The following is a 27,847-nucleotide window of genomic DNA, read 5'->3' as shown; positions in this document are numbered from 1 at the left end:
ATTGCTATTTATGATGGTGCATATGTTGAGTGCTGGTGTGGATTAAGTGCACATAGAGTAATAGCGTGGTACTTTGCCTTTATTAGGGTTCAGCCTGTCACTGCTTTGGGGTCCAGCCTGTGGCAGTTGAGAGCATAATGTGAAAACATGCAGTTGCAATGTGCAGAGTCACCCACCCTGAGTCAAATCTTAGAATTGTTCCCCTCCCCTGGGAAACAGGAAGAGATGGGGCAAGGGGGAATTGTCTGGAATGTGATGCAGGTCCCTAAATAAGGACCTGGGTAGCCCCCACCCCAGTTGCATCCTTTCCGATCTAATGAAACCCTTGGGGTACCTGAATGCCCTACCTGCTCTCCTTTGCCCATGGGGAATGTCCAGCAGGGCCCTGCATGGGGCCTAAATTAGTCTGTAGGGGGCTGGGGAAGACGTTTGTCCTTTGTGCAGCTCTTTCCCCTCTAGGGGAGGGAGGATGATGAAGGGGCACAAGGGCCCCCCTGCTTTGGCTGCTCAGTGTGGGGCTCCAAACTATCACATGGGTCAGAACGACAGTTTGGGTTACTGTCATCTCTGCAGGGCGAGTGATGAGAAGGGGAAGGAGTGTGGGAAGAAGAGCTGGCCTCCACCATCACCTCATGGGACACGCTCATGGAGGAACGGGGGGTGACGGGGAGACGACCGCTGGCACCTTCTGGGGCTTTCAGTCGCTGCATGAAGGTGGTAACACGTATGGCTTTCTGTGGGGGAGAGAACCAAATGGTTATTATAAGTAAGACCATACATTACACCTATATATATATAATAATCACTTCTATACCAGGTGGGTGATTTCCTAGGCACACTGAGGAAAGCCCCCCTCCCACTGGCAAATGTGCATTGAATGTGCATATGGAAGGGGCAGCTTCACTTATTCATGGGCACAATTTCATATCCTGCACCTAATTTCCTGCCCCTCCCCCTTATTAGACTCCCAGGCCCATAGATCTCAGGCTGAGAGCAAGACCCCCTTTAAGAATAGTGCCACCGCATTGGCCACTTTCTGGGCAACATGCCAGGCCTCAAGGAATCCTGGGAAATTAAGTAAAGAGGTTAGCCAATCACAGAGCTAGGGGTGAACCCCAACAGGTCTTGGAATGTGCCCCTGAGCCAACCTGTCATCAGCCGTACTGAGATCCCTGCCCACGTGTGCCCATTTGTACTCACTCTCCACTTGGCTTTGGCAAAGTTCTTCTCAATCTGGGCACAGACTCCCTCCTTCAGGTTCCGTTCTGATGCGGCATTCCCTGATATCCTGTAGTGGGTGAGAGTGGGTCAATCGCCCCAACAGTGGAGAAGGGTTTCATGGAAATAAAAGTAGCCCCATCACATTAATGATTTTAACACATCACTCCGAGTGCTCCGTTTTGGATAAAAACTCCATCACAGAGCCCTATAATACCCAGGCCTTACCCGGACAATACCCCCACCCTAGGGCACCACACAGCCCTATAATAACCAGGCTTCACCCAGCAATCCCCCATAGCCATGGGCATCCCGTAGCCCCATAATACCCAGGCCTCATCTGCATAATACCTACACCCCAGGACATTACATTCAGACCTCACCCTGACAATACCCCCCTGGGCATCCCACAGTCCCCTAATACTCAAAGTCAGACCCCTAACAGCAAATGTTGTGTCTCCAGCAGTTTATGGGGGCAACAACACATACAAGGGAGCCTATGGGCGGCATCATTTTTTCAGGATCTTTTGTACTTAAATGGCTCTTGAGACCCCCTGCTGGCAAAAGTTTGGTCACTCTCTGAGGATGCACCTGCCCATGTGGGTACAGCTCTAAATACAAGTGTACCCCACAGCCAGGCACAGAGTGGAACTTACCAGGTGTGGCTGAGGGCATCCTGTGCTGTGATTCGCTGCTCCTGATCCAACTCCATGAGCCGCGACACAAGGTCCTTTGCTGCAACACAGAATATTCTATATTACCCCCAGAACAACCTGCCCCTCTCTCCTCCCTTGTGCCAATTACCCTTGGTTACCTCTTATTTCACTATGCAACTTCCCAGTATTACAGTGGCACAAATGTATATGAAAGTGGGGTGCACTGGATTTGTCGGGGTTCCTTATAGAGAAAGGACACAATATGGAGCCCCTGTATGGGTTGGGGACAGGGTGCAAATGATTCTCAGTTTACTGTGTACTGCCGTGATACAAGGTGCCACTTACTGGCCAAAATGGAAACATATTGCCATTATGTTTCATTTGGGGCAGAGCTCTTGGGCAGCTACCAGAAGGATTTGGGGAAGTAATAGGAATTGTGATAGACTGCAGACCCTGTGGGCACATACAGCAGCAACAAGACAGATTTGTGTTTTATTTGGCACCCAGGGAACCAGCCAATCAGGAAGTGTCCAGCAGGGAATCAATAATAAGCCCCAAATCTTCCGTCTCGGATTCTTTTCCGCTTGCCAGAGGGACTAGGCAGGGCTGCCCCTTGTCTCCTCTCCTTTTCGCATTGGCCATAGAGCCTGTAGCAATTCTTCTTCGGCAGTCGGCTCGGGTGATGGGCCTGAGACGGGGGCCGTTGGAGGACAAGCTGGCTCTCTACGCTGATGACCTCCTACTATTCTTGGCGGACCCGTACAACTCCCTACAAACTGCACTTGATATCCTAGATCGCTTCGGTACCTACTCAGGCCTCACAATCAACAAGTCGAAGTCAGTCCTCCTGCCGATTGATCCGATCCCGGCTCCATCTCCCGAAGGGAATGTGATTCCTTGGGTCACGAGTTTCAAATACCTGGGCATAGTGATCTCCCTCCAGACTTCACGCTACTTGGCTGATAATTTAGAGCCCCTTCAACAACAACTCAAGTTGTCCCTAGCCAGATGGACCCCTCTACCAATCACTCTTTGGGGGAGAGTGAATCTCTACAAAATGATCTTCCTGCCGAAATTGCTGTACCGCTTGCATAATTCGCCAGTATGGGTTCCCCAAAAAATCTTTGTTCAGATTGTGTCCATGCTCTCGTCCTTCATCTGGGCAAATAGGGCGCCCCGTTTGTCTTGGAAAAGTCTGACGGCTACTGTGGAACACGGTGGCCTGGCTCTCCCACATCTGCAACTCTACTTTCTGGCTGGCCAGCTCTACCATATCCATACATGGTTCCATTTGCAGGAGGAGGACCCGGGTGCAGTCCTACTGGCGCAGCTGGTGGGCTCTTGGGCTGGACTCCGCAATCTTCCTTATAGACGCCTGACTGACTACAACAAGCTGCCAACTACGATCACGACTCCCGTTAAGGCTTGGAGGGCTGCATCCAAGATACTGCAGTGTGACCCCCCAATCCTCTCCCCCTATCTGCCACTTTGGTTAAACAGCAACCTTGCCCACCTCAGAGACTTACAAGACTTTAGCTACTGGCCTCTACGGGGCGTTAAGCTGCTGGGGGAGCTGTTGGTGGACATGCAGTTCCCCACCCTCTCTCAAATTAAAGACCAAACCGGGCATCGGGATGTTCAATTATACCGCTACATGCAACTTCGACACGCATTCCGATCCCAGTTTTCGGGGTTGACTATACAATATGTCACTCCCTCCTTCGAACTTGTCCTCCGAAACCCGCAGCGCAAGGGGCTGATCTCCAGGCTCTATAAAGCCCTGCTCAAAACAGGCACTACTCCCTTTGACAGGGCTTTGCCCAAATGGCAAACTATGCTTCCAGCACTAACAGACGAAACATGGGAGGAGGCCAAGGACTCGATCTACTCTGGCCTGATTGCTCTGAAAGATAAACTTGTCCAACTTAAATTTCTGCATCAAATATATATCACGCCAAGCAAATTGGAGAAAATGGGCAGGAACCCGGGAGCCATTTGCCCTAAATGTGGTGGGAGAGGAGCGGACTTTGCCCATATGACCTGGTCATGCCCTAGGATCAGATCCTTTTGGAACTCCATTATACTATACCTGTCTGAAGAACTGGCCTTCCCAGGACCATGTACGCCGGAAGTATGCCTCCTTGGGCTGATAGACGAAATTATTCCTCTCAATAGGTTCAGACTCTTGTTTCGTGCTCTGTTATTTTATGCGAAGAAACTGCTGATGACCAAATGGATGGCCCCCCAGCCACCTACGAAGCAGGCATGGATCCAGCAGACCAACAAAGCACTGCCCCTGATCAAGTTAACATACGAAGCCAGAGGGTGCCCGGGGAAGTTTACTCAGATATGGTTGCCCTGGCTGGAGGCAAACCCGGATCATGACCTGGTGCTTCCCCCCCTCCTGCAGGGACCCGAATAGGCCGTTAAGCCCCTGACTGTTTCCTGTCCCACCCACTGAGCTACACTTGTTAAATGCCACTACTGATTTTATGATATATGTACTTCTGTATTACTGAGCGATGCAATGTGTGATGGTTCACTACTGCTGTTCTTACTCTCTGTTGTAAGTTAAAATGTATAAATAAACACTTTAAAAAAAAATAATAAGCCCCAAATCTTCCTATACTGTAGGGGGTCTGCACTGTATTGGGTCTGTGCTGCGGGGGGAGGGTATACTGTTGGGGGGTCTATATTGTATGGGATTTGTACTATATGGGGGTCTGTACCGTTGGGGGGGGGGCTATACTGTATGGGTGTCTGTACTATAAGGAGTCTTTATTGTAGGGTGGTCTGTACTGTAAAGGTTCTATACTATTAGGGGGGCTACACTCTATGGGATTAATACTGTATGAGGGTCTGTACTGTAAGGGTTCTGTACTTTTTGGGGGCTATACTGTATGAGGGTCTTTCTGTATGGGATTTGTATTCTGTACCGTAAGTAGACAGTACTGAAAGGAGGGGGGGTCTGTAAAGAAGTGTAGTTAAAAGAACACAAACCCACCTGAATGCATTGAGCATGGTGCTGCTAAGGCAAGTGGGGCATTAATTCTACCTTCTAATAATCTGTAAACCATGCTGCGATTTGCCCTGACGTGGGGGTGCCAGGCTGCCAGTTATACACATTACTCTGAGTGATGAGCAGCTTTAACCTTCACATCTGCCTGTGCCCAGGGGCCTAATTGTCCTCCCAGGAAGCACTGGCACAGAAGGGGGAGGTTTGCTGGGAGGTGGTAGAATGGCCATGGCGCCGGTCCCTGTGCAATCTGTGCCACATGGCATGTCCCTATGGGGGTGGGCCAAGGAGAGTTGGAAAGGACACTTTTATTTTTATTCATATCAGTCACAATCACCCACCCACTGCTCCCAAGAGCCACCTACAAGCCCAGTTTCCTACTGGAAGCTGCCAACAGCTCTAATGTAAGAGACACATACATGCCTTGCCTAAGTGACCTGCTTTTAGAGACAGACTACTACTGGATAATATGTGACATATATAAACTACAACATAAAAAGAATATATACGGCTCTGTGATCATTTCACATTGTTAACCCATAATAATTGACAGGTAGCCACGGTAATACTAGCGTTGAGAAACACGAGATTACGGCAATATGCTATAGATATCTCAGAAGTGATGCGCTCAGGAGGTGCAGAGACAGACGGAGACGGCAGAACGAAAATAGAACAAAAGAATAAAGAATGAAAAATAATGGAAGTTTCGTGAAGGTACTGTGGCACAGGTCCCTTTGTGAAACTTCCATTTTTCATTTCATTTTCTTTCTTCTATTTTTATTTTTCATTCTTTATTCTTTTGTTCTGTTTTCATTCTTTTTGTTCTACCGTCTCCGTCTGTCTCTGCACCTCCTCAGCACATCACTTCTGAGATATCTATAGCATATTATCGTGGCTACCTGTCAATTATTATGGGTTAACAATGTGAAATTATCAGAGCCGTATATTCTTATGTTGTAGTTTATAAATGTCACATTTATTTCTGCTCACTGTCCCTACTGCTTGGGTCGAGGGAATGTTTTCTAGGTACACTGTTTTACCGGTTTTATGTAACAATTAACGAGAGATCACGTCGGGTTCCTGCCACGAGGTGTATTTAAAAATGCTGTTTGTACTACCTGTTGCACTTTGATAAAGGCTGGGTTACAGCTAGGGTTGCCACCTGGCCGGTATTCTACCAGCCTGGCCAGTAAAAATTATGGCTGATCCCAATGTTATTAATAGGGAAAAAAGATAAATATATAGGAAGGCCGGTTTTTTTCCCAGAAAAGGTGGCAACCCTAGTTACAGCCGAAACGTTAGTCGCGCTCACTAGATCGATCACAATAAAAATGCTTTTACTTTCATTATAAGTCCTGTGAGTGCTGCTTCACCACGAGATCTGCGCACAACCAACCAGAGGATTGCACCCAGGCAAACGATACCACGTTATCGAGAATGTCGGTAAATCCCAGAGTGTATATATATATATATATATATGTAGGGAAATTTGGCTTCTGTGGGTGGCCTCATTGAGCTTGCATGGTGGTACTTTATTTCCCGAGGGACCCTCAAGCCCTTCCCAGAATTCCAGTCAGGAGCTACACCCCCCCCCCAATCAGGATAAAGATTTCTAGCGATGAAACAGTGAATGAGGGCTCAGCCGGCTAAGCAGGGATTTAGCCCTGAGGGGGATTACTGGGGGGAGGAAAGGTGCAGGATTATAGTATACACCAAACGATACCATAGAGCTGAACCCCTCCCCATCTCTGCCATGGGAGGAAGAAGAGGAACAGCCAGTGGCCCAAACAGCTCCTATTCCCCAATTCAATACAAAGGACCTGGCCTTGGCCTTGCAACATGGGGCTGTACTTTACTTGTAGCCCCCAAGAGAAATAAAGAATCATGGGAAGCTCCCAGGAGAACTAAGGAACCATGGGAAGGATACTGTGCCATTCTGGCCAGATGAGGAACAAGCCCAAATCCAAAACTAATGCTGGCCATCCTCGATTCGTACGATTTTCGTATCGTGTGTTGAGAGTGCCGACAGCTTTCGTCCGGCGGAGATCGGTCATTTCGTCGATCGGTCAGATTTGATTTTGACCCGACCGATCCCGCCGGAGCCCATTGCGCATCGTAATCGGATCATTCGGCCATACAATCAGATTACCCCTGATATAGCCATAGCCATGCTCGTTAATGGCATATCGGGGAAAGATCTGCTCATTTGGCGATGTTGCCAAACGAGCGGATCTTTGCATCTATGGCCACCTTTAGCTGCTCATTGCTTTAACCTCTGCCTAGTGAACTGGTACAAAGAATGTATAGCTGGAGCCCCACCCCAGTTGGTAGCCATTACACTTGCAGCAAGCTGTGGGACTGCTTGGCCCTTCTGTATCTTCAGCTGTAAGGGGAAATACAGGGCCCCCACAAGATATTAGCTCACACGGCCTCAGGCACTTTAGATAGCAAGCTCTGTGGGGCAGAGGCTCCCAATACTGGAGCCATTCTGGGTGCAGCCTAACATGCCAATGACTTCCAGGTTCGGGCAGTAGAGGGCAGCAGCTACCCAGCTCAACGTGGTCTGAAATCCTGAGGTTTGTCTGTGGGATCTGATGGAAGAGCAGGAATTAGTGAGAGGGGGCAAATCCCACACTGAGCTGCAGAGGCTACAGAGCAAGTGAATAATGAATGAGCTCAAAATGTGCGTCACTCATGCACCGATCCATATGCAGAACTCTCCAGGCATCTTGTGCCACCATGTGATGTGACCCCCTACCTATATGGCCACCCACTAGCTGCCCACGTGCTGCTGCTGTGTATGTTCATACTGGGCACCCCTGTTGGCTCCTTCTTTCTTCCCACATTCCTTACTGTCAGAAGCACCACGGATAGGTGTTTGCTTAGCACTGCTTAGGAGACCAGTGCCGGAAGCCTGGAGATTGCTGAGAAGGTGCAGGAGACATATGTTCAGAAGGAGGGTCTGAGCCAGATGTCTCCTCTCAGCAGCCAGCTGTGTGACTCTATGTGATAGTATACACAGGGATTCATGGGAACTGTAGTGCAATAGCAGGATGGACCATGCACACCCGTGGGGCTAGAAGAGACAGTACCTGGGGCAGAGATGACGTCCCAGTAGGGGGAATCAAATTCATACTCCCCGGCCAGAATCTTACGGAAGATTTTCCTGTTGTGATTCTCACTGTTTTCTTCTTCGTTCTCATCATAAAAGGGGGGGTTTCCTGAGAGACTGGAAAGGGAAAGGTGGGTCAGACTAAATGGGGGGTCACAAGTGGCTTTGTGATAGAAAGAAAGATGTTTGTAACACTCACAGTATGTACATCACAACTCCAACTGCCCAGCAGTCCACCGGGCGCCCATATCTGTGTCTCAATACCACCTCCGGGGCTGTGGGCACAGAGATTGGGTCAGTGTCGGACAGGGACACAAGGGGCCCACCTAAAAACCTTAGACCAGGGGCCCACTCTCAGTACTAATATTCTTCATCTCCTCAATCAACCTCTATTCTCTTAGTCTGTTCACTTTATACTATAATCAATTATTCCATCTATTTAACCTCTTAGTTCTCATAGAAATAGGGAATGGATATGAAATAGGTCAAATGTTTAGCAGCATGAGGGCTCACTGACACCTGAGCCCACCGGGAGTTTTCCTGGTATCCTGGTGGGCCAGTCTAACACTGGACTGTGTCACTCACTGGCACCAGAATCATTCTCTGCCCTGTAACTCTGCTTGTAGTCCCCTACTGTCCTACAACTCTTCTCACGCTACTCTCCTCCCAAATGTCTCATGTCCCTCCTACTGTCCTCTCACCCCTCCCACTTTTCTACACACTCCTCCTACTATCCTCATGCCCCTCCAACTATACTCCCCCCTTGTCGGACTGGGATACCAGGGGCTCATCAGAAAACCTTAGGCTGAGGGCCCACTTTCCAAACTACTTTACCTCCTCTCCTCACTCAGCCTCTTTATTTTCCTAGTCTCTTTTCTCTACATACTATACTCTATTCTTCCATTATTAAGCCTCTTTATTCCCATAAAGAAATAGGGAATGACAATGAAATAGGCCAAATGGTTAGAAACAAGAGGCCCACCGGGAGTTTTCCCGGTGGGCCAGTCTCACACTGTACTCCCGTACTACTCCCCTCACGCACTTCCTACTATCCTCATACCCCTTCTACTGTACTCATGCCCCTCCTCCTCTTGCAACTTTCCCACATGCTCCTCCTACTATCATCATGCCCCTCCTACTGTACTCCCCTACTACTCCCCTTCACGCACTTCCTACTATCCTTATACCCCTTATACTGTACTCATGCCCTCCTCCTCTTGCCCCTCCCCCTTCTCCACATGTTCATCCTATTATCACTGCCTGCGACTTTTACTGTACATTCCAACAATTCCCCTCATGCCCTTCCTACTATCCTTGTTCCGCTTCTACTATGCTCATGCCACCTCCTACGTCCTCCCACCACTCCCACTTTCATCAGGCCCCTCCTAGTGTACTCCCCTACTAGCCTCATGCACTCACATGCCTTTCCTACTATTCTCAAGCCCCTTCTACTGTCCTCATGCCCCTCCTGTACTTTCTGCCCCACTCTGCTCTTCTGATACAAAACCCCTTGTAAGTATCACCCCACTTAATATTGTTTAAGAAAAAAGAAACCCCACCAAATAGAGGGTTACTATATCTATACCAAGTAGACTCAAACCATAAATGACAAAACCAAAATAATTAATGATAATAATTCATTCATAAAGGTGCTGACTAATAAATTAGGTAAAGTGCTAGTGCAAATAAATAAGGTGAGATCAATCAGTCCAAGGACTGATAAAAAAAGTTGATTATTCCTGAATAATTATTATTATTATCATTAATTATTTTGGTTTTGTAATTTATGGGTTGAGTCTACTTGGTATAGATATAGTAACCCTCTATTTGGTGGGGTTTCTTTTTTCTTAAACATTAACACTTTTTCATCTGACTTTGTCAGACCTCTACCTATAGTTTGGGTTAAATAAGGATCAAAAAAAAAAAAAAAAAAATATATATATATATATATATATATATATATATATATATATATATACACACACACAGGGATACCAATCAGTGTTGTTTCTAAGTATCACCCCACTAACCACTTACCCAGGTACTCGGGGGTCCCACAAGGCTCTGTGATTTCCGCACTTTCGAAGCATGACAGATAGAAATCTCGCAGAACCACTTTTGAGGGATTATTCTGATTATAATACATCAAATTCTCCAGCTAGGGCACAAACAAACAGTGAGTGACTCAGATCTGCCCCAAATAACCCCCTGCCATAAAGTGACTTCATTAACATCAATGCATTGCTTCCCTTTATCAGTTAACCCCTGCCTACCTCATTCACTCTACCCAAAATGCAGTCAGTACAGCACTAACAATATAAATATACAGAGAAGGCATGTTCTGGGAACACAATAAGCTATACCCTCATACTGTACTGTATAAGGGAATCAATATTGCCCCTCCCTCCTCCTATATGTATAAATACAAATATACAGAGAAGGAATGTTCTGGGCACACAATAAGCTATACCCTCGTACTGTACTGTCTATGGGAATCAATATGGCACCTCCTCCCACATGTATAAATACAAATATACAGAGAAGACATGCTGTGGGTGTGTGCCAGTGTGAGTAGTTTTGCAGGGCACATGGCAGATGGCCAGTTAACATAGCGATTAGCTGGGCAGTAATTATTTCCGTGCACTAATCACTGTTGCTAATGAGGGGCAGTTCCGGCAGGGAGATAAGAGGATGAGTTGCCCCAGTGACACTCAGAGATAATCGTGTGTAAAAGAGAAGCAGGAGCCCAGTACAGGAATGTAAGGGACTTGGTGAGAAGGTATTAAGTGTATCAGCCAATGAGAGGCCAATATAATGCTTTAACACTACTGGAGCAGCAATGTACATGGTACCCATATTAGACTACAAGTCCCATGATCCTTCTCCATCTGTGTGAGTTACAGTTGTGTGAGTTACAGTTGTGTGAGTTACAGTTGAAGAGAAGAAGTTGGACTGCTGGTTACCTCACCCCCCTGGGACAGAGGCACAATCCTTGCACCGGTGGCCTCAGAGAGAAGGGGGTCAATTGGGGCAGATGCATGCTGGGAGATGAATATAATGGGACTTTTTGTTCTAAAAGAAAGAAAAGGTGCAGGGACAGTAAAGGTGGGTGCTGCTCCCATTGCTGTGTGTTTGTAGGGGAACAACTTCATCTGAAGGTGGCAGAGACACTCTTGGTCACAAAGCTGCCAGTCAGCTGCTGGTACATGTGCTCTCTGCTCAGGTAAAGAGGTCAGGGCTACTCCCATGAGCAGAGCCATCACAGTGGTGCCAGGCTGGAGCTGTGACGCTCTTTAATATTTCATCGGCGCCAGTTCCCCGAAGGCAACAAAATGTTGCACGCCCAACACTGACCCCTTCCTGCCATCAGTTCCAGCAACATCCTGGTGCCTCCTCATTAGCAACAGCATCCTTGTACCTCCTACTTAACTACAGCATCCCTGTGCCTCCTCCTTAGCAACAGCATCCATGTCCCTCCTCCTTAACAACAGCATCCCTGTGCCTCCTTCTTAGCAACAGCATCCTTGCGCCTCCTCCTTAACAACAGCATCCCTGTGCCTATTCTTAAGGAACAGCATTATTGTGCCTCCTCTGAAGTAACAGCATCCATGTCCCTCCTCCTAAACAACAGCATCCCTGTCCCTCCTCCTTAGCAACAGTATCCTTGTGCCTCTTTCTTAGCAATAGTATCCTTGTGCCTCTTCCTTAGCAACAGTGTCCTTCTGCCTCCTTCTAAGTAAAATCATCCATGTCCCTCCTCCTTAACAAAAGCATCCGTGTCTCCTCCTTAGCAACAGTATCCTTGTACTTCCTCCTATACAACAGCATCCCTGTACCTCCTCCTTAGCAACAGTATCCCTGGTCCTCCTCCTTGACAATAGCATCCCTGTGCCTCCTCCTGAGCAACATCATTCCTGTGCATCCTCCTAAGCAACAGCATCTGTTTGCCTCCTCCTTAGCAACAGCATCCGTTTGCCTCCCTGCTCGGCATCAGTACCAGCAGCACCGTTAGTTCAGCTCTAACAAAGCACAGGCCCCCCAGTACCTTGAGATTTCGGTGCACAATATGCAGGCTGTGCAGGTAGGATACAGCTTCTAGGACTTGCCGGATGACATTACTGGCATCTTTCTCAGAGTAATATCCCTGCTCCAGGATCCAGTCAAACACATCTCCACCTGTGGCCCTGCGGAGACACAAGCACCCCATCTTGCTCTGATACATTCACTGACACACACATAACATGTATATACATATATTGTATATATATCCTTCTAGTTCATGGAAAATACCACTGGACAACTCACAGTTCTTGTATGATGTAGAATTCTTTCTTGGTTTCAAATGTGTCAATCAGCTGCAAGATGTTGGGGTGATTCACCCTGTAAAAGAGTGGCCAGACTCATCATCCTGGGCCTATAACCCCTCCTGCTCTAAATCATGAATCAGTGAATGGGTGGGCTCGTCCTGCCCCCACCCCATCTGCACCCCAACGTACCCACGTACCCAATGCACAGTGAGAGCTTGGGACAGTGCAGAGAAAGGAATCTCAATTAATTAGGGCGGGTTTCTCAGAGGACTCTGCCTGGAAATCAGGTTTGTGACCCCAAAATAGATTTAGCACTCATTTAAATATTATCCTGTATTGCAGCAAGACATTCCCCTTTATCATTGCTTTGACTAATGCTCTTTAATGAGCAGCACCGGGATCCAACTTTGGGTGCTTAGTGATGTTAGTGAGGACAGTGGGTGACACTCAGGGTATAATTCAGAATAATGTATGGCATTGTGTGCCCTTCAGCCGACATGGAGCCCCCAACAACCTCAGTCAGGCACTGCCCCAGCTCTCAATTACAGAAGGTGAAGGAGCCCCCTGTGACTGACAGTACAGGAGAAGCACCTTATCCCCGGCAGCCACATGCCATCCCATAATAATAACAATAATATATATATATATATATATATATATATATATAATACAAAGCTCTTTCAAATAGGGTTAGAGATAGAGTTTGAGCTAGAGATAGGGTTAGAGTTAAGGTTAGAATTAGGATCAGAACTAGAGATAGGGTTATAGTTAGATATAGGGTTAGAAATGGAGTTAGAAAGAGGGTTTGAGCTAAAGATAGGGTTACAGTTAGGATCAGAGCTAGAGATAGGGTTAGAGTTAGATATAGGGTTAGAAATAAAGTTTGAGATAGGGTTAGAAGTTAGGGTTAGATATAGGGTTAGAGTTAGAGATAGGGTTAGACAGAGGGTTAGGAAGTCAGGGTTAGGGTTAGAGTTAGAAGTTAGGGTTGAAGGTTTATCGGCTCCTAATACCCCTGGTCAAGGCAGGGGTGATTCTCTGCCCCTAGTGACCTGAGGTGGCTCCTGTGATGTGACCCTCCTCACTCCCCAGCACTTACCCTTGTTGCGCAGGAGCGGGTCCAGGGGGGCACAACTGTCTCTCTCTGCACTTGTAGAGCTGAATTTAATAAGTGGAAACTCCAGTTAGAGGAGCAGCTTTTTGTGACCGCTGGCAATTTTGGGGTTGTTGGGCAAGTTTGTCACTTCAGGGCAGCAGCACCCCTGCCTCATGTACATGCCCACCCACAGGCTGGGGATCCAACCACAACCCCGAGGGCAGTTACCCAGTGCCGTGCCCATAGGGTGCCATTCCTTCCCCAACTCACATTTTCAGGATCAGGATCTCATTCTTGGCGGCTCTGCGCACCTTGCGCCCGTCCTTCTTGAGGAATTTCTTACAGATGAAGAGTCGGTCAGTCTGTATCTCCCGCGCCAGGCAGATCTCACAGAATTCCTTCCTGTGGGGGGAGATTTACACTGAGTGAGACACACGGGCTCCCCAAATAACCTGCATGTAACTGCTGTGGCCCTTAAAGAGACATGCACTAGACTCACGTGCACAGGAGCTGCCCAATCTCATATTTGTCTGCGATATCAGAGAAGCAGTTGTAGGTTTTCTCATTCCTGATGCACCCAAACGGCATGGCAGCATCTGCAAGAGAGACACAATGGGGCACGGTCACCCGGGGGGGCATCTTCACTGCACAATAGTATCACCCCAGGACCTGCAGGAGCCTGGGAAAACACCTGGGGGAGCCCGACCTTTATGGGCCCCACCAACCCAGACCTGGGTCATGGACACCCTAGTTTGATGCTCTATTGTGCCTCCCATTCCCTATCAGTTCTTTCAACTGCCCCCCATGCTCTAGAAGCAGTACACCCAGAACATTGATGCCTGCAGAGCAACTACACCCAGAGCATTATGCCTGCAGAAAAACTACACCCAGAACATTACTGTCTGCAGAGCAACTACACCCAGAGCATTGCAGCCTGCAGAGCAACTACACACAGAGCATTAGTGCAGAGCAACACAACTACACCCAGAGCATTACTGTCTGCAGAGCAACTACACCCAGAGCATTACTGTCTGCAGAGCAACATACACCTAGAGCATTGCAGCCTGGAGAGCAACTACACCCAGAACAGTAGTGCAGACCAACACAACTACAAACCGAGAATTACAGCCTGGAGAGCAACTACACCCAGAGCATTTGTACAGAGCAGTGATTTCTAAATAAGAGGAGACAGAGCATTTCCCAATAGGGAGGAGGGCGCGGAGCCAGTGCGCGGGGCGCTGGAGGAGCGCAGTTCGCGGAATAATTGCGCGCAGGGTCCCTGGGACTCGCTTTAGGGCCGTTACTGCGCAGCAGATCAGGGTTTAGGGAGAGGAGCGGAGGGACCCAAGGAACATCAGGCAATGGGCAGCAGAATTGTCGGGTTAGGGAGGGGGTGGATGTGCGGAGTTTCTGGGAGCAGTCCCCCCAACTCCTTATCCCGATTCCCGCGCAGAGGGACCTACCTGAGCCGGACAGGTGTTGGCTGGCAGAGACACGGCTGGAGCAGAGTGAGAGAATGTGCGCGTGTTGTGGAGCCCACGGGAGAAGCTGAGCTGCACTTCCCACAAAGCGCCGCACGGAGGCAGCAGAGTCGCACAGAGCCGGTCACAGGCAGGAGCAGGGCTGACCCAGTCGCCAGGTCACACGCGGGCATCGGCAGCAACTGGACTCCGGCTCTCGGGCAGCAAAGGGTGTGTCAATGGGGATAAGAGATGCGCAGCTCCCCTGCCCCCGCTGGCACGGCAGGAGTTAATAGCGCAAAATAAAGTCTTGCCAAGTGCAGCTGCCCGGGGATCTGCTGGGAAACTGTTTCTGCCTCACAAGGGGTTAAGTGCTGCTGCCCAGGACTGGCTGGGTGTTACCATGACAACTCCCCTCCCAGGGCCCCACTTACTGCCATTATGTAGTTTGCCCTTGGGAGGTACGTGGAAGCCAGTTAGTAGCCCCTGTGCCAGGCAGCTCCCTTACACCCCCACCCAAACTAACAGCCACACCCTTCCCCGTACCCCCAGGTTATTGTTCTGCACACAGAGCCTGGCACTGACCCGTCACCTCATTCAATGGGCCTTATCCTCCCCCCCCCCCACCATGTTCATTGGCCTCACTCCTTGTCACTCACCTGCCTCTTCCAGGAACTCGCTGCTCCCCCAGTTCAGGGGCCCTTCCTCCCCCACTTGCTGCTGATGCAGAGAAACATGGGGCTCAACCGGAAGCCTCCCTTCTAATTTCTCCTTATTGCTCTGCTTGGGGGCAAGTGTGTGGCAGTTATACACACAGGATCTCACAGTGGATCTGACTGGGCCCCACACCTTATTGGCACCCGAGCCCACACCTGAAACACTGCCCCTGGTACAGCCATGAGCCCCTCCATATGCCTATAAAGGGCAAGTTGGGGATATGTTTCTGTTCTGTACCCATCACCTGACCTGCACCCTCCAACCTGACACCCACAAACTGCGATACCTTGGGGGTCACATCTTCTCTAAGAGAGGGTACACATGGCACCCATTGCCGCAGTTTGGACTCCCCCTTTCTTGCGGAGCACAGACTGGGAGTTGGTGCAATTATTCGTTGGCTCCTGTAACCTGCATGGGCAGTGCCAGTCTATAGTCTCTGTCAGTAGATTTCAGCACTTGTCCCACTGAGCAGCCCATTAACCCTCCTGTTACTCCCAAAGACCAGAGGACACAAGTTTTGTCTTTCACACACTTTATTAGTTCAGAGCCGAGGCACAGGGTGGGGGCAATCACTTTTCTTCAGAGGGCAAAACAATCTTCTCTGGGTCATAATAGTTTGGGTCAATAGCCGGCAGGCCCAGGGCTTCCCTCTGTACCAGTTTCCTCTCTGCTTCCCTGCGAGCCCACTGACGCATCCTATGGGAGACACACAATGTCACTGGGGCACAACACTTTGTACAGGAGCAAATGAGGAGCCCCTTGTACCCCCCTCAGTTACTAGTAAGGGGCAGGAGGATGGGGGGGGGGCAGGAGGATGGGGGGGAGCGGTGGATGCCAGTAAGGGGCAGGAGGATGGGGGGAGCAGTGTATGCCAGTGAGGGGCAGGAGGATGGGGAGGGGAGTGGATGCCAGTGAGGGGCAGGAGGATGTGGGGGAGGAGTGGATGCCAGTGAGGAGGATGGGGGGGCAGTGGATGCCAGTAAGGGGCAGGAGGATGGGGAGCGGATGCCAGTGAGGAGGATGGGGGGGCAGTGGATGCCAGTAAGGGGCAGGAGGATGGGGAGGGGATGCCAGTGAAGGGCAGGAGGATGGGGAGGGGAGTGGATGCCAGTGAGGGGCAGGAGGATGGGGGGGAGCAGTGGATGCCAGTGAGGAGGATGGGGGGGCAGTGGATGCCAATAAGGGGCAGGAGGATGGGGGGGCAGTGGATGCCAGTAAGGGGCAGGAGGATGGGGGGCAGTAGATGCCAGTAAGCGGCAGCGGATGCCAGTAAGGGGCAGGAGGATGGGGAGGGGGGCAGTGGATGCCAGTAAGGGGCAGGAGGATGGGGTGAGTAAATGATGCCAGTGGGGGGAGGGAGACAGACAGAGGCTGTAGCAGTGCTGTGAGTGGAATATATGCAGGTGGCAGTTGGATCAGCGAGTAGATTAATAATTGATTGGTGCTTGAGAGTTGCAGGCTGGGCACTAATTACTCCCAGGGCAGGACAGATCCCTTTCATAAATGAGGTGCCGGTGCCTTTGTGCCCCCCCTCCTGCTCCTCTTCTTCCTCCAGCTCCCAACAAGCAATTAGCGGCTATTTATAGGCTTACAGCTCCACCGGGGTTTGCTCCAAATTTCCCAAACCCCCAGCTTGGGTTTAGGAGAGGAGCATTGTGGGTAGGCTGGTGTCAGAGGAGAGTTATGGAAGCAATATAGTCGCTCCCTCCCAGGCACCAGAGTTATAGGGAAAGGACGGCTCAGGGAATATTGCGGCACAGAGCGATGTGATTGCAGCGAGGGGAGGGGGCACTTACCCGTGGTCAGGCTGGTAATAGACAAAGACAGAGCCCAGCACTATACACACAGAGAAACCAAAGAAAAACACCAGCCGCATGTTCCACACGTCCACCACCGGGTCTTCATGGTATCCGTGCCAGTCTGGGTTCTGCAGGGGAGACAAGAGGCGTGAGGGTGGCACTGTGCCCACATACCCAGGAGACTGCGGGGGGGGTGAGAAGAAAAGGAGCCCTAGTTCCTCGTGCTATAGATACCAGGGTGCCCCACTGCAGGTCCCCACAGTAGCCAATCACATTCCAGTTTGAAAGAACAAAGAAAACAGCTGATTGGTCACTCTGGTTACTGGATATTTTGCCCACATGGCAGTGCCAACATTCACTCACATGCACCACCCAACAAGCCCAATGACTATGCCAAGGGGATTCTGGGAGTTTTATGATCAAAGTGCCATAGGTGGGCTGCCAAGCAGGTAACCTTAATGCAGAACTGCCCCCCATCCAATCTAGCCACACACACACTTGCCAGATGCTGATCAACATGAGAGATCTGGGCCAGTGTGAAGGAGTGGCCATGCTGACTGAGCTCATACATACATCACATTGCAGGCCAGACACCATTGGACAACAGAGAAAGGCTGTGGGGCAGAGCCAATGGGTATGAAGGGGCACAAAACTTGCCCTGCAGGAAAGGGTGGCGAAGAGGAATGGGAGACAGACAGAGGAGAGAAGGAACCATGATTATTGTAACGATGTGCAGTGAAGCCCCCGCCTGGAGTAGCTCAATAATCAGATAAAAGGGTGCCAGGCTGTTATAGGAGCCGAGCAGGCGTGGGCCCAACAGAGCCGGGCGCACACAACTTCAAAGCTGCCAGCGCTGCATGACACAGGCACTTTATGGGGAGACGGCTGAGCATGTGGATAATGAGCTGGGGGGGGGGGAAGACAATGTGATCCTGTGCCTTAAGGAGAATGAAACCAGGAACATCTGAAGCTGCTCCCTCTGCTGATACCAACGATCACTGCTACCACTACATCCACCTCTATACTGTGTATCTATCTATCTATATATATATATATATATATATATATATATATATATATATATATATATATATATATATATATATATCTCTACCGTACATCTCTTAACTGTATATACATATCTTTTGCTACTATATACAGTCATATGAAAAAGTTTGGGAACCCCTCTTAATTCTTGGAAGTTTTGGTTATCATTGGCTGAGCTTTCAAGGGAGAAACTTCCTTTTACTAAATAACATGCCTTATGGAAACAGTAGTATTTCAGCAGTGACAAAGTTTATTGGATTAACAGAAAATATACAATATGCATCAGAACAAAATTAGACAGGTGCATAAATGTGGGCACCACAACAGAGATATTACATTAATACTTAGTTGAGCCTTTTGAAAATGTAACAGCCTCTAGACGCCTCCTATAGCCTTTGATGAGTGTCTGGATTGTGGATGTTGGTATTTTTGACCATTCGTCAATAAAAAATCTCTCCAATTCAGTTAAATTTGATGACTGCCGAGCATGGACAGTCTGCTTCAAATCATCCCATAGATTTTCCATGATATTCAAGTCGGGGGACTGTGACGGCCATTCCAGAATATTGTACTTCTCCCTCTGCACAAGTGTGTTTAGGGTCATTGTCTTGTTGGAATATCCGACCCCTGTGTAACTTCAACTTTGTGACTGATGCTTGAACATTATCCTGAAGAATTTGTTGATATTGGGTTGAATTCATCCGACCCTCTACTTTAACAAAGGTCCCAGTCCCTGAACTAGCCACACAGCCCCACAGCATGATGGAACCTTCACCAAATTTGACAGTAGCAGGTGTTTCTTGGAATGCGGTGTTCTTCTTCCGCATGCAAAGCGCTTTTTGTTATGACCAAATAACTAATTTTTTGTCTCATCAGTCCAAAGCGCTTTGTTCCAAAATGACTGACTTGTCTAAATGAGCTTTTGCAAACAACAAGCGACTCGGTTTGTGGTGTGAGTGCAGAAAGGGTTTCTTTCTCATCCCCCTGCCATACAGATGTTCTTTGTGCAAATTGTGCTGAATTGTAGAACGATGTACAGATACACCATCTGTAGCAAGATGTTCTTGCAGGTCTTTGGGTGATCTTTGGGTTGTCTGTAACATTTCTCACAATCCTCCGCATATGCTGCTCCTGTATTTTTCTTGGCCTGCCAGACCTGGGGTTTACAGCAACTGTGCCTGTGGCCTTCCATTTCCTGATTACATTCCTTACAGTTGAAACTGACAGTTTAGACCTCTGAGATAGCTTTTTGTTGCCTTCCCCTAAACCATGATACTGAACAATCTTTGTTTTCAGATCTTTTGAGAGTTGCTTTGAGGATCCCACGTTGTCACTCTTCATAGGAGAATCAAACAGAAGCACAACTTGCAATTGGTCACCTGAAATACCCTTTCTCATGATTGGACACACCTGCCTTTGAAGTTCAAGGTTTAACAAGCTAATCCAACCAATTTTGGTGTTGCCAGTAATCAGTATTGAGCATTTACATGCATTCAAATTAGCAAAATTACGAGGCGACCCAAATTTTAGCACATTTGATTTAATTACATACAACCGATTACTGCTTCACTAAAAATCTTTGTTCAGAAAACACCCCAGTACTCGGATGTTCCTGGGAAATGAAAGACATACCACTGTTATCTTTTTTTGTTGAAAGTGGAGTAAATTATTATGCAGACTGAGAGGGGTTCTCAAACTTTTTCTTGTGTGTGTCTGTGTCTCTAAATACCCACTTTTATTCTTTGGCAAAAGAAGGGCAATCCAGAAACTTTTTGTGAATAGTCTGTGAAAATTGCAGAGCTCAGTACATGAACTCTGCCTTGTTTTACCCTGTTTCAGTGACAGTATTGGGGTCTCATTAGCATATTCATAGGCACCAGCAGCCGACTGGCCGGGTACAAACCTCCCCCTTTCTCTCTAAATATAAAATAGGGTGGGACAGACTCATATTTCTAATTTTTGCTTAATGCAGGCAATATTAGCATGTGAGTGAATATATTGTATAACTCTTAAAGGGGAAGTAAAGCCTCCCTGGCACGTGTTTGGTTTTAGCAGCAGCCCCTCTCTAACATGGTCCCAGCCTTGGCTGTGCACCTCCTGTTCTCACACTGCCACCCAAACTAAGTCACATAGTCAAGGCAAATGTTGATTAAAGTGTTGTAAAAAAAAAAAAAAAACCTGGAAGTGTCTGTTGAAAAGACAAAAGACAGAGGTCTCTGTGATTATGGCGGGAGCAATTTATTCTCTACTTTTATTTATCTCAATATTGGAAAGTGAATTCCCCTCAAGTGGGAGGAAGAGGATAGAGTTTGTGGGACACAGAAGAAACACAAGGGGAGGAGAAGAAGCAAAAGGAAGGGCCCACACACACACACACCAACTTATACCCTAATAGGAGAAACAATATGGCACCTCCTCCCATATGTATAAATACAGATAAGTAATGTTCTGGGCCAGAGTTGCCAGGTTACATAGTTACATAGTTAAATTGGGTTGAAAAAAGACAAAGTCCATCAAGTTCAACCCCTCCAAATGAAAACCCAGCATCCATACACACACCCCTCCCTACTTTTAATTAAAATTTGGCGGTTTTCCAGCCAAATTGGGCTACTAATTTAAAGCCCAGGCGGGTTTTGGAAAGTACCAACTAGCCATGGTACATATTTGGGCTAATTTTTGGGCCTTTGCTTGTTTTTACTTTGGAAACCAGCTAAAAAAAATTTTCTTCCCCTAATGTGCCAATGCAATGTATGTTGGGTAATGTAGTTTTTGTTTAACAAGATTAATGTAAGACTACAATACCCAGCATGCAATGGGTCTGACTTGTGTAGAAGTCAGGAGTTAACAGATTTGGGGCTCTGTACCCCAGTCTCCCTTCCCATTCTAACATTTCCAGTGACTTTCCTTAATTTTGGGGAAAAACTCTGCTGGCCACCAAAATGTCTAGAGTTTGACCTGTATTTCCAATATTTATTGAAAATTGTATATGTATTAGGCCTTATACCTCCCGGGCCCCCCTCTGTAGTTACCCCCAGATGATGGGTGAATGTCACATTTTGCTTCATGGAAAAATATGCATTTGTTTTTTAGACTTTTTTGTTTCACTGCAAATATTGGGCTATTTATGGGCTACTTTTGAAGCGACTCTTGGCTAGTGCTGGGCTGGTTTTGTAGCCGACCTTGGCTGGTTTTGAAAATTAGACCTGGCCAACCTGTTCTGGGCACACAATAAAGCTATACCCACAAACAGTACTGTGTAAGGGATACAGACAAGGGATATATATGATAATATACAATTTAAAGTTGTTCCTATGCAAGTAAATGTTTCCCTGGCAGTGGAACAGAGAGCAGAATCACCACAGGCACATGGAGCAGGTATATATAGAGGTGGGTGGGTTCTGAGAGCCACAGCAGGGTGTATGGAAGTGTAGCGTCTCCTTTCTGGCGCACAGCAGCACCGCCTTGCTTTACGGCAAAGATCTGAGAGCCCCTCTGGCACAGAAGCCCTTCCCCGTCATTATTTTCTGCACTGCTGCGCTGTCCTTGCGGTGGTGGTATAAAGAATCATTATGAGGGTAAATGGGAGGAGAGGGAAAGAGAGTTAGTGGTAAAACGTGGGCCCCTCACCTTCTCATACACGTTGACCTCCTCGTGGTCCCCATGGGCGGCAGTGGGCCCGCTGCTTGTCAGGGCTGAGACGGTGGAGGCAGGACGGATAGTGGGCACAAAGCGAGGAGCCCGGTGGAGACGCAGAGCCCGGAGAGAGGCGGGGAGCAGTCCCCGAAAGCACAAGGGCATCGCCATGACAACTTGTACAGGATGTGCCCACTCGCACTCGCCGGAAACGGAAGGATAAACTGCTCTGGCCAGTCAGCGACAGCGGAAAAAAATCCAGCCAATCTGCAACAGTCAAATAGGTCACTGTCAGAAATTGCACCAATCAGGAGCCAGGACGAATAAAACCGCACTGGAGGGTTTCATCCATCTTTACTAAGGGCACCGCTCCTGTTCGCATTTGCGCTCTCATCCCAGCAGAGACCTCCCCAAACTGTATTTAGCCAAGGACCAGTAACATCAAAAAATGAAATTGTTTTAAAGTAATGAAAATAAAAAGCAGTGTTGCCCTGTACTATTAAAACTGCTGTGTTTGCTTCAGAAACACTACTATTGTTTATATAAATAAGCTGCTGTGTAGCCATGGGGGCAGCCATTCACAGGAGAAAAGGCTCAGGTTACACAGCAGATAAACTCTGTAGAACATAATGGTGTTATCTGTTATCTACTATTTATCCTATGCCATGTAGACTTTTTTCAATTTCCTCCATTGCTACACAGCAGCTTGTTTATATGAACTATAGTAGTGTTTCTGAAGCAAACAGCAGTTTTACCAGTGCAGGGCAACACTACATGATATTTTCATTACTTTATAAGACTTTCTTTTATGATGTTACTGGTCCTTTAAATGCTGTCTCTCCCCACTTCACTGCACTGCTCCACTCAACCCACGGGTCATTTCTGCTCCTCAGGGGCCAGAGACTTACCCCCCCCATTCATGGTTACTAGGCTCTTCCACCCATAGCAACAAAATTTATAAACTGTCCCTTGATGCCCCCAGATCACGTCCTGCTCTCTGTCACTCTAGGCGCACCCACACTTTTCCCAGCGCCTCAACCGCCAGCAATGTAAGCAGGTAAAGTTTTGTTCAACACAATCACTTTTATTCCAGAATGCATCCAGACAGATGGGTGGGCGCACACACACACACACAGACGGCAGCCAGGCAGGGAAGGGGGCACAAGCAACTGTACAGCAGTAACACATCACAATCAATAGGGGGCAGCAATGATCCTATTCCAGCTCTTTATTGCGCGACGCCTCTGCGTTGGCCCTCAGGACGGCCCCTGGGCTGGGATATGGTCTCTGTTGGAACAGGGGCCCCGCGGCTGTGGTGTCAGCACCAGTCTTGGCCTCGTTTCTCTTGGGCAGCCCAGTGGACCATGTGCCCCTTGATAGAAGAAAAGTGACATCAGTAAACGGGGGCAGGTTACAGACCAACACTTTTGCCCACAGCACGTTTGAAAAGAACTTACCGAGGGGCATCAGAATAGGCACTTGGGTCCATGGGATCCAGTTCTTCTTCTTTTCTCCCTGTAAGAAGACAAGGGGTTAAAACACTCCAAAGCTTGAATCAGATGAATCCATACAGAGGCAAACATCTCATGCAGTTTCCATCCCCCCCCCCCAATTTTTTTCGTGCCAGTTTTTGTTCACGAGTTACAAGTGTCACGAAGAAAGTAAAACACACACATTCTGAATCAGCATGAAATGTTTCCTCATTGGCAAATGTTATATGTTATGAGTATATGCCAGGTGGTTTCCAATTTAACACCAGTAACTGCTTCTAAAAGAACACCCGGCCCTTCCTTAAAATGATCTACTGTATCTGGCCCTGGGAGGCAACTCTGATTGCCAAGGGTTTATACTGTAGAGAATTCAAGTCTGTGCAGTGGGAATGTTTCATAAGATTTTACCTTTTTTGGATTTGGGGTATGGAGCCACTTCATCCCGCCAAGAAAACCTCCTTTCCTTCGTAAGCAGCTCCTCCCGCTCTGCCTTCTCCTCTGGTTCTGTAAGGGAAAGAGAAATCAATTCTCCTCCCCAGCAGGCTCAGCAAAGGCAGTGGCACCAATTAGTGTCTCAGTCAGCAAACAACATACCTTTCTGCTTGGAGGCAGCTTTGGTTAAGACTGCACTTGGGTCATTGGGGGAGAGCCAGGTGACCAGGTCGGTCTCCACATTCCAGTAATAAGGCAGACCACTGGGGAAAAGAAAGAACAGGACTTACAGACTGTTCAGTGTGGGACCTATGCCTACTGAGGCCACAGCAGAATCACAAAGTCTCTTACCAAATAGGATCAAAGACCTTGTACCAACTGGGGGGCAGGTTTTCTATGCGTGTGGCTTCATAATCCACATGGTCGTCATCATAATCTTCTGCGATGATCTCCTCTGCTGGCTCTGAGACAGGAAAACACAGACGCTCAGTCCATCCAGTTCCGACTCCTGACACATTTTCCTGTGACTGTCAAGAAGTCACTTGTATAAAGGAAAGACCGGGAACCCTCTCCAAGCAGCCATTGCTCACACCTGCACAGCTCCACTGACATCTCACAGCACAGAGAAGACTTCTCAGCACTCCAGAGAGTCAGGACAATCGCCAACTTTATTCTAGTAATATAAAAGAGACACCAATACCTTTAGATGCTGCAAACAGGGGTGATCCCAAATTTATTCCATGGTGCTATCACACAATATAACCACAATCAAACATTTCGGGACCACATGTCCCTGATCGTGGTTATAGTGTCTGATAGCACCATGGAATAAATTTGGGATCACCCCGGTTTGCAGCATCTAAAGGTATGGGTCTCTTTTATATTGCATTAATTACTGGCATGTGGCTTGACAAGTGCCATTACCTCTCACTCCATCCATCCCTATTGAAACCTTATTCTAGTACCAACAGTGTTTAAGTGCACCACACAGCCCTCTATTTGCCTCCTAGGAGGTCATGCACTTGCCCCTTGCTCTCTGGGGTACCCAGTAGTCCCTTTAGTGTTCCTGGTGGGGTTGCACGGCCGTCACTTGTGTGTGTGGATTTAATAAACCAAACATGAGCATAACCTACACAATGTGCATCACAAATTGCCACTATATTTAGACAGCTAAAGATAGGATTGGTTGCTATGGGGACTAGACGTGAGCAATTCTGCATTCAGTGTGGGACATTGGTGCCACTAGTGTGAAACAGCAGTGCAGTGTGCTGCCCAAGGTCCTGGGGGGGGATAAAAAAAATGTTACAAAAGTAAATAGATTCCATAATTTGTGTATACAGTTAGGTCCATAAATCTAATTTTGGTTATGTACATTACCACAATTAATTTTAAATGAAACAACTCAAATGCAGACTTTCAGCTTTAATTCAGTGGGTTGAACAAAAAGATTGCATAAAAATTTGAGGAACTAAAGCCTTTTTTTTTTTTTAACACAAACACTTCATTTCAGGGGCTAAATTAAAAAAATCAGTGACAAATTAAAAAAACTGAAAATAAAATGTTTGTTTCTAATACTTGGTTGAAACCTCTCTGCTGGCAATGACAGCCTGAAGTCTTGAACTCATGGACATCACCAGATTCCGGGTTTCCTCCTTTTTAATGCTCTGCCAGGCCTTTACTGCAGCGGCTTTCAGTTGCTGTTTGTTTGTGGGCCTTTCTGTCCAAAGTTTAGTCTTCAACAAGTGAAATGCAGCTCAATTGGATTCAGATCAGGTGACTGACTTGGCCATTCAAGAATATTCCACTTCTTTGCTTTAATAAACTCCTGGGTTGCTTTGGTTGTATGTTTTGGGTCATTATGAAACGCCTCCCAATTAATTTGATTGCATTTAGCTGGATTTGAGCAGACAGTGTCTCTGAACATCTCAGAATTCATTCTTGTGCTTCTGTCCTGTGTCACATGATGGATAAACACTAGTGTCCCAGTGCCACTGGCAGCCATGCACGCCCAAGCCATCACACTGCCTCCCAAATGTTTTATAGAGATGTGCTATGCTTTGGATCATGAGCTGTTCCACGCCTTCTCCATACTTTTTTTATTGCCATCATTCTGGTAGAGGTTGATCTTGGTTTCACCTGTCCAAAGAATGTTTTTCCAGAACTGTGCTGGCTTTTTTAGATTTTTTTTTAACAAATTCTAATCTAGCCTTTCTATTCTTGATGCTTATAAGTGGCTTGTACCTTGCAGTGCACCCTCTGTATTTACTTTCATGCAGTCTTCTCTTTATGGTAGACTTGAATATTGATACACCTACCTCCTGGATTGTTTGGCTGTTGTGAAGGGGTTTCTCTTCACCATGGAAATGATTCAACAATCATCCACCACTGTAGTCTTCCGTGGACATCCAGGTTTTTTTTTGCGTTGCTGAGTTCACCAGTGCTTTCTTTCTCGGGATGTACCAAACTGTAGATTTTGCCACTCCTAATATTGTAGCAATTTCTCGGATGGGTTTTTTCTGTTTTTGCAGCTTAAGGATGGCTTGTTTCACCTGCATGGAGAGCTCCTTTGACCGCATGTTGTCTGTTCACAGCAAAATCTTCCAGATACAAGCTTCATTGATAATAAAATAACAAAGCCTGCCCATGAAATAGCCTTTGAGTCAATTGTCCAATTGCTTTTGAGCCCCTGAAATGAAGTGATTGTGTTAAAAAAGGCTATAGTTCCTCACATTTTTATGCAACCCTTTTGTTCAACCCACTGAATTAAGGCTGAAAGTCTGCAGTTCAACTGCATCTGAGTTGTTTCATTTAAAAGTCATTGCGGTCATGTACAGAACCAAAAATAAGAAAAACGTTGTCTCTGTCCAACTATTTATGGCCTGTATAGGGAGAAGCACAGATGTTCATGTCCAGCTGATTCCTTTCTAAATCCTGGGGAGACACACACAGAGCTTCAGTCCCTCACCTGAATCCACGTGCTTCAGAATCCCCCTCTTTGCAAGCCGAGCCTGAAGCGCTAAAGGGAGAGGCATCCTGGCCACCCACCTGTAAAGAGATGGAAAGTTAGTCTTCTGATCCCAGGAACGAACAGCACTGGGCTATGATTGGGCCAACGGGCACTCTCTGTAAGATCAGTGCACATTATAATAAATCCACCCTCAGTGCCTGTGCGGGAGACTCTGGGGACAATGAGGCACAGCGATCAGTTCCTGGCCAGCGAGGGACAGAAGAGAAAGTTGTTGCACGGGTCACTTGCCCAGCCAAGACTATTGTCACCACAGTGGGGGGGAGCAGGCCCGGACTGGCAATCTGTGGGTTCTGGCAAATGCCAGAGGGGCTGCTATAAGGTGCCATAGACAGTCACTATTCAGTGGGCTGGTGGGCCTATGTAATTTCTCAGTCCAGACCTGAGGGGGAGACTAAGCAGAAGGCTACACCACACCGATTTCTCCCTGAGCTGCTGCTTACAAACATACGTTTCCTTTTAACACATGGGAGGCAGAGTTGGGGAGCCCTTGGGCAAGTGGGGGCCCCAATACAACTGCAGTAGCTCCTTATAGGGAAAATAATAATTGAATAATAATGAATGAATAATGAATTCGGAGGCTATATATGGGAAGGTGCAACTGTGAGGGCCAGCTCTTTCTATTTTCTCTCCCTTTTTTTGCATATAATTATTATTTGGCTTTGCACACCATATACTGTGTTTGATGGTTGGTGCTCCCCAACACCATATATTCTTTTCCAAAATAATAATTGAGATTGCAGAGGCCCACGCTCGCCGCGCACCCCACATTCCCTCACCACCACTCACCGATGGATGAGCTCTTGTTCTAACTCCCCGCCGTCCCCTGTTGATGACGC

General features: G+C 47.7%; 3 protein-coding genes across 5 annotated transcripts; all 3 read right to left on the bottom strand.

The window, feature by feature from the left end:
• Positions 1–61: 61 nt before the first annotated feature.
• Positions 62–15,546, bottom strand: XB22062963.S (provisional ortholog of CaM kinase like vesicle associated S homeolog). Of its 2 annotated transcripts, none has more exons than XM_041575364.1 (11): positions 15,525–15,546; positions 13,905–14,001; positions 13,676–13,807; positions 12,308–12,382; positions 12,048–12,186; positions 10,040–10,160; positions 8,202–8,277; positions 7,983–8,119; positions 1,875–1,953; positions 1,201–1,288; positions 62–734 (listed from the first exon to the last, which is right to left on the bottom strand). In XM_041575364.1, exons 2-11 carry the CDS (start codon positions 13,991–13,993, stop codon positions 456–458), a joined length of 1,215 nt encoding a protein of 404 aa, XP_041431298.1. In that variant the 5' UTR covers positions 13,994–14,001; positions 15,525–15,546; the 3' UTR covers positions 62–455. The 2 variants fall into 2 exon arrangements, with proteins under 2 accessions (XP_041431298.1, XP_041431297.1); XM_041575363.1 differs by lacking the exon at positions 15,525–15,546 and adding an exon at positions 14,869–15,344.
• Positions 15,547–16,097: 551 nt separating this feature from the next.
• On the bottom strand, positions 16,098–22,319 carry LOC108700297 (NADH dehydrogenase [ubiquinone] 1 beta subcomplex subunit 11, mitochondrial). The gene is made up of 3 exons (XM_018233373.2): positions 22,056–22,319; positions 17,379–17,509; positions 16,098–16,278 (listed from the first exon to the last, which is right to left on the bottom strand). Exons 1-3 carry the CDS (start codon positions 22,230–22,232, stop codon positions 16,152–16,154), a joined length of 435 nt encoding a protein of 144 aa, XP_018088862.1. The 5' UTR covers positions 22,233–22,319; the 3' UTR covers positions 16,098–16,151.
• A 640-nt stretch (positions 22,320–22,959) lies between these two features.
• On the bottom strand, positions 22,960–27,830 carry pqbp1.S (polyglutamine binding protein 1 S homeolog). 2 transcript variants are annotated; one of them, NM_001091714.1, is given in 7 exon segments: positions 22,960–23,433; positions 23,519–23,576; positions 23,960–24,055; positions 24,146–24,246; positions 24,335–24,446; positions 26,949–27,028; positions 27,798–27,830. In NM_001091714.1, coding segments are annotated over 6 exon segments (591 nt in total). In that variant the 5' UTR covers positions 27,016–27,028; positions 27,798–27,830; the 3' UTR covers positions 22,960–23,276.
• Positions 27,831–27,847: the final 17 nt, after the last annotated feature.

This window comes from Xenopus laevis, chromosome 8S, assembly GCF_017654675.1.
Source record: "Xenopus laevis strain J_2021 chromosome 8S, Xenopus_laevis_v10.1, whole genome shotgun sequence".
In the NCBI taxonomy this organism is placed as follows: domain Eukaryota; kingdom Metazoa; phylum Chordata; class Amphibia; order Anura; family Pipidae; genus Xenopus; species Xenopus laevis.
This window is presented reverse-complemented; position numbering and strand designations above follow the sequence as displayed.

Excerpts from the sequence above, each read along its gene's own strand:
- XB22062963.S (XM_041575364.1), bottom strand. The coding sequence starts at position 13,993 with ATGCCGTTTGGGTGCATCAGGAATGAGAAAACCTACAACTGCTTCTCT. Across the intron at positions 10,161-12,047 it reads TTGTGCACCGAAATCTCAAG|CTGGAGAATTTGATGTATTA; the intron begins GTACTGGGGGGC and ends TTTGTGCCCTAG. Across the intron at positions 8,120-8,201 it reads GGAGTTGTGATGTACATACT|TCTCTCAGGAAACCCCCCCT; the intron begins GTGAGTGTTACA and ends TTCCCTTTCCAG.
- LOC108700297 (XM_018233373.2), bottom strand. The coding sequence starts at position 22,232 with ATGGCGATGCCCTTGTGCTTTCGGGGACTGCTCCCCGCCTCTCTCCGG. Across the intron at positions 17,510-22,055 it reads AGGTCAACGTGTATGAGAAG|AACCCAGACTGGCACGGATA; the intron begins GTGAGGGGCCCA and ends TCTCCCCTGCAG. Across the intron at positions 16,279-17,378 it reads TATTACCAGCCTGACCACGG|GATGCGTCAGTGGGCTCGCA; the intron begins GTAAGTGCCCCC and ends TGTCTCCCATAG.
- pqbp1.S (XM_018231969.2), bottom strand. The coding sequence starts at position 27,015 with ATGCCTCTCCCTTTAGCGCTTCAGGCTCGGCTTGCAAAGAGGGGGATT. Across the intron at positions 24,056-24,145 it reads AGCTGCCTCCAAGCAGAAAG|AACCAGAGGAGAAGGCAGAG; the intron begins GTATGTTGTTTG and ends TTTCCCTTACAG. Across the intron at positions 23,577-23,959 it reads ATACCCCAAATCCAAAAAAG|GGAGAAAAGAAGAAGAACTG; the intron begins GTAAAATCTTAT and ends GTCTTCTTACAG.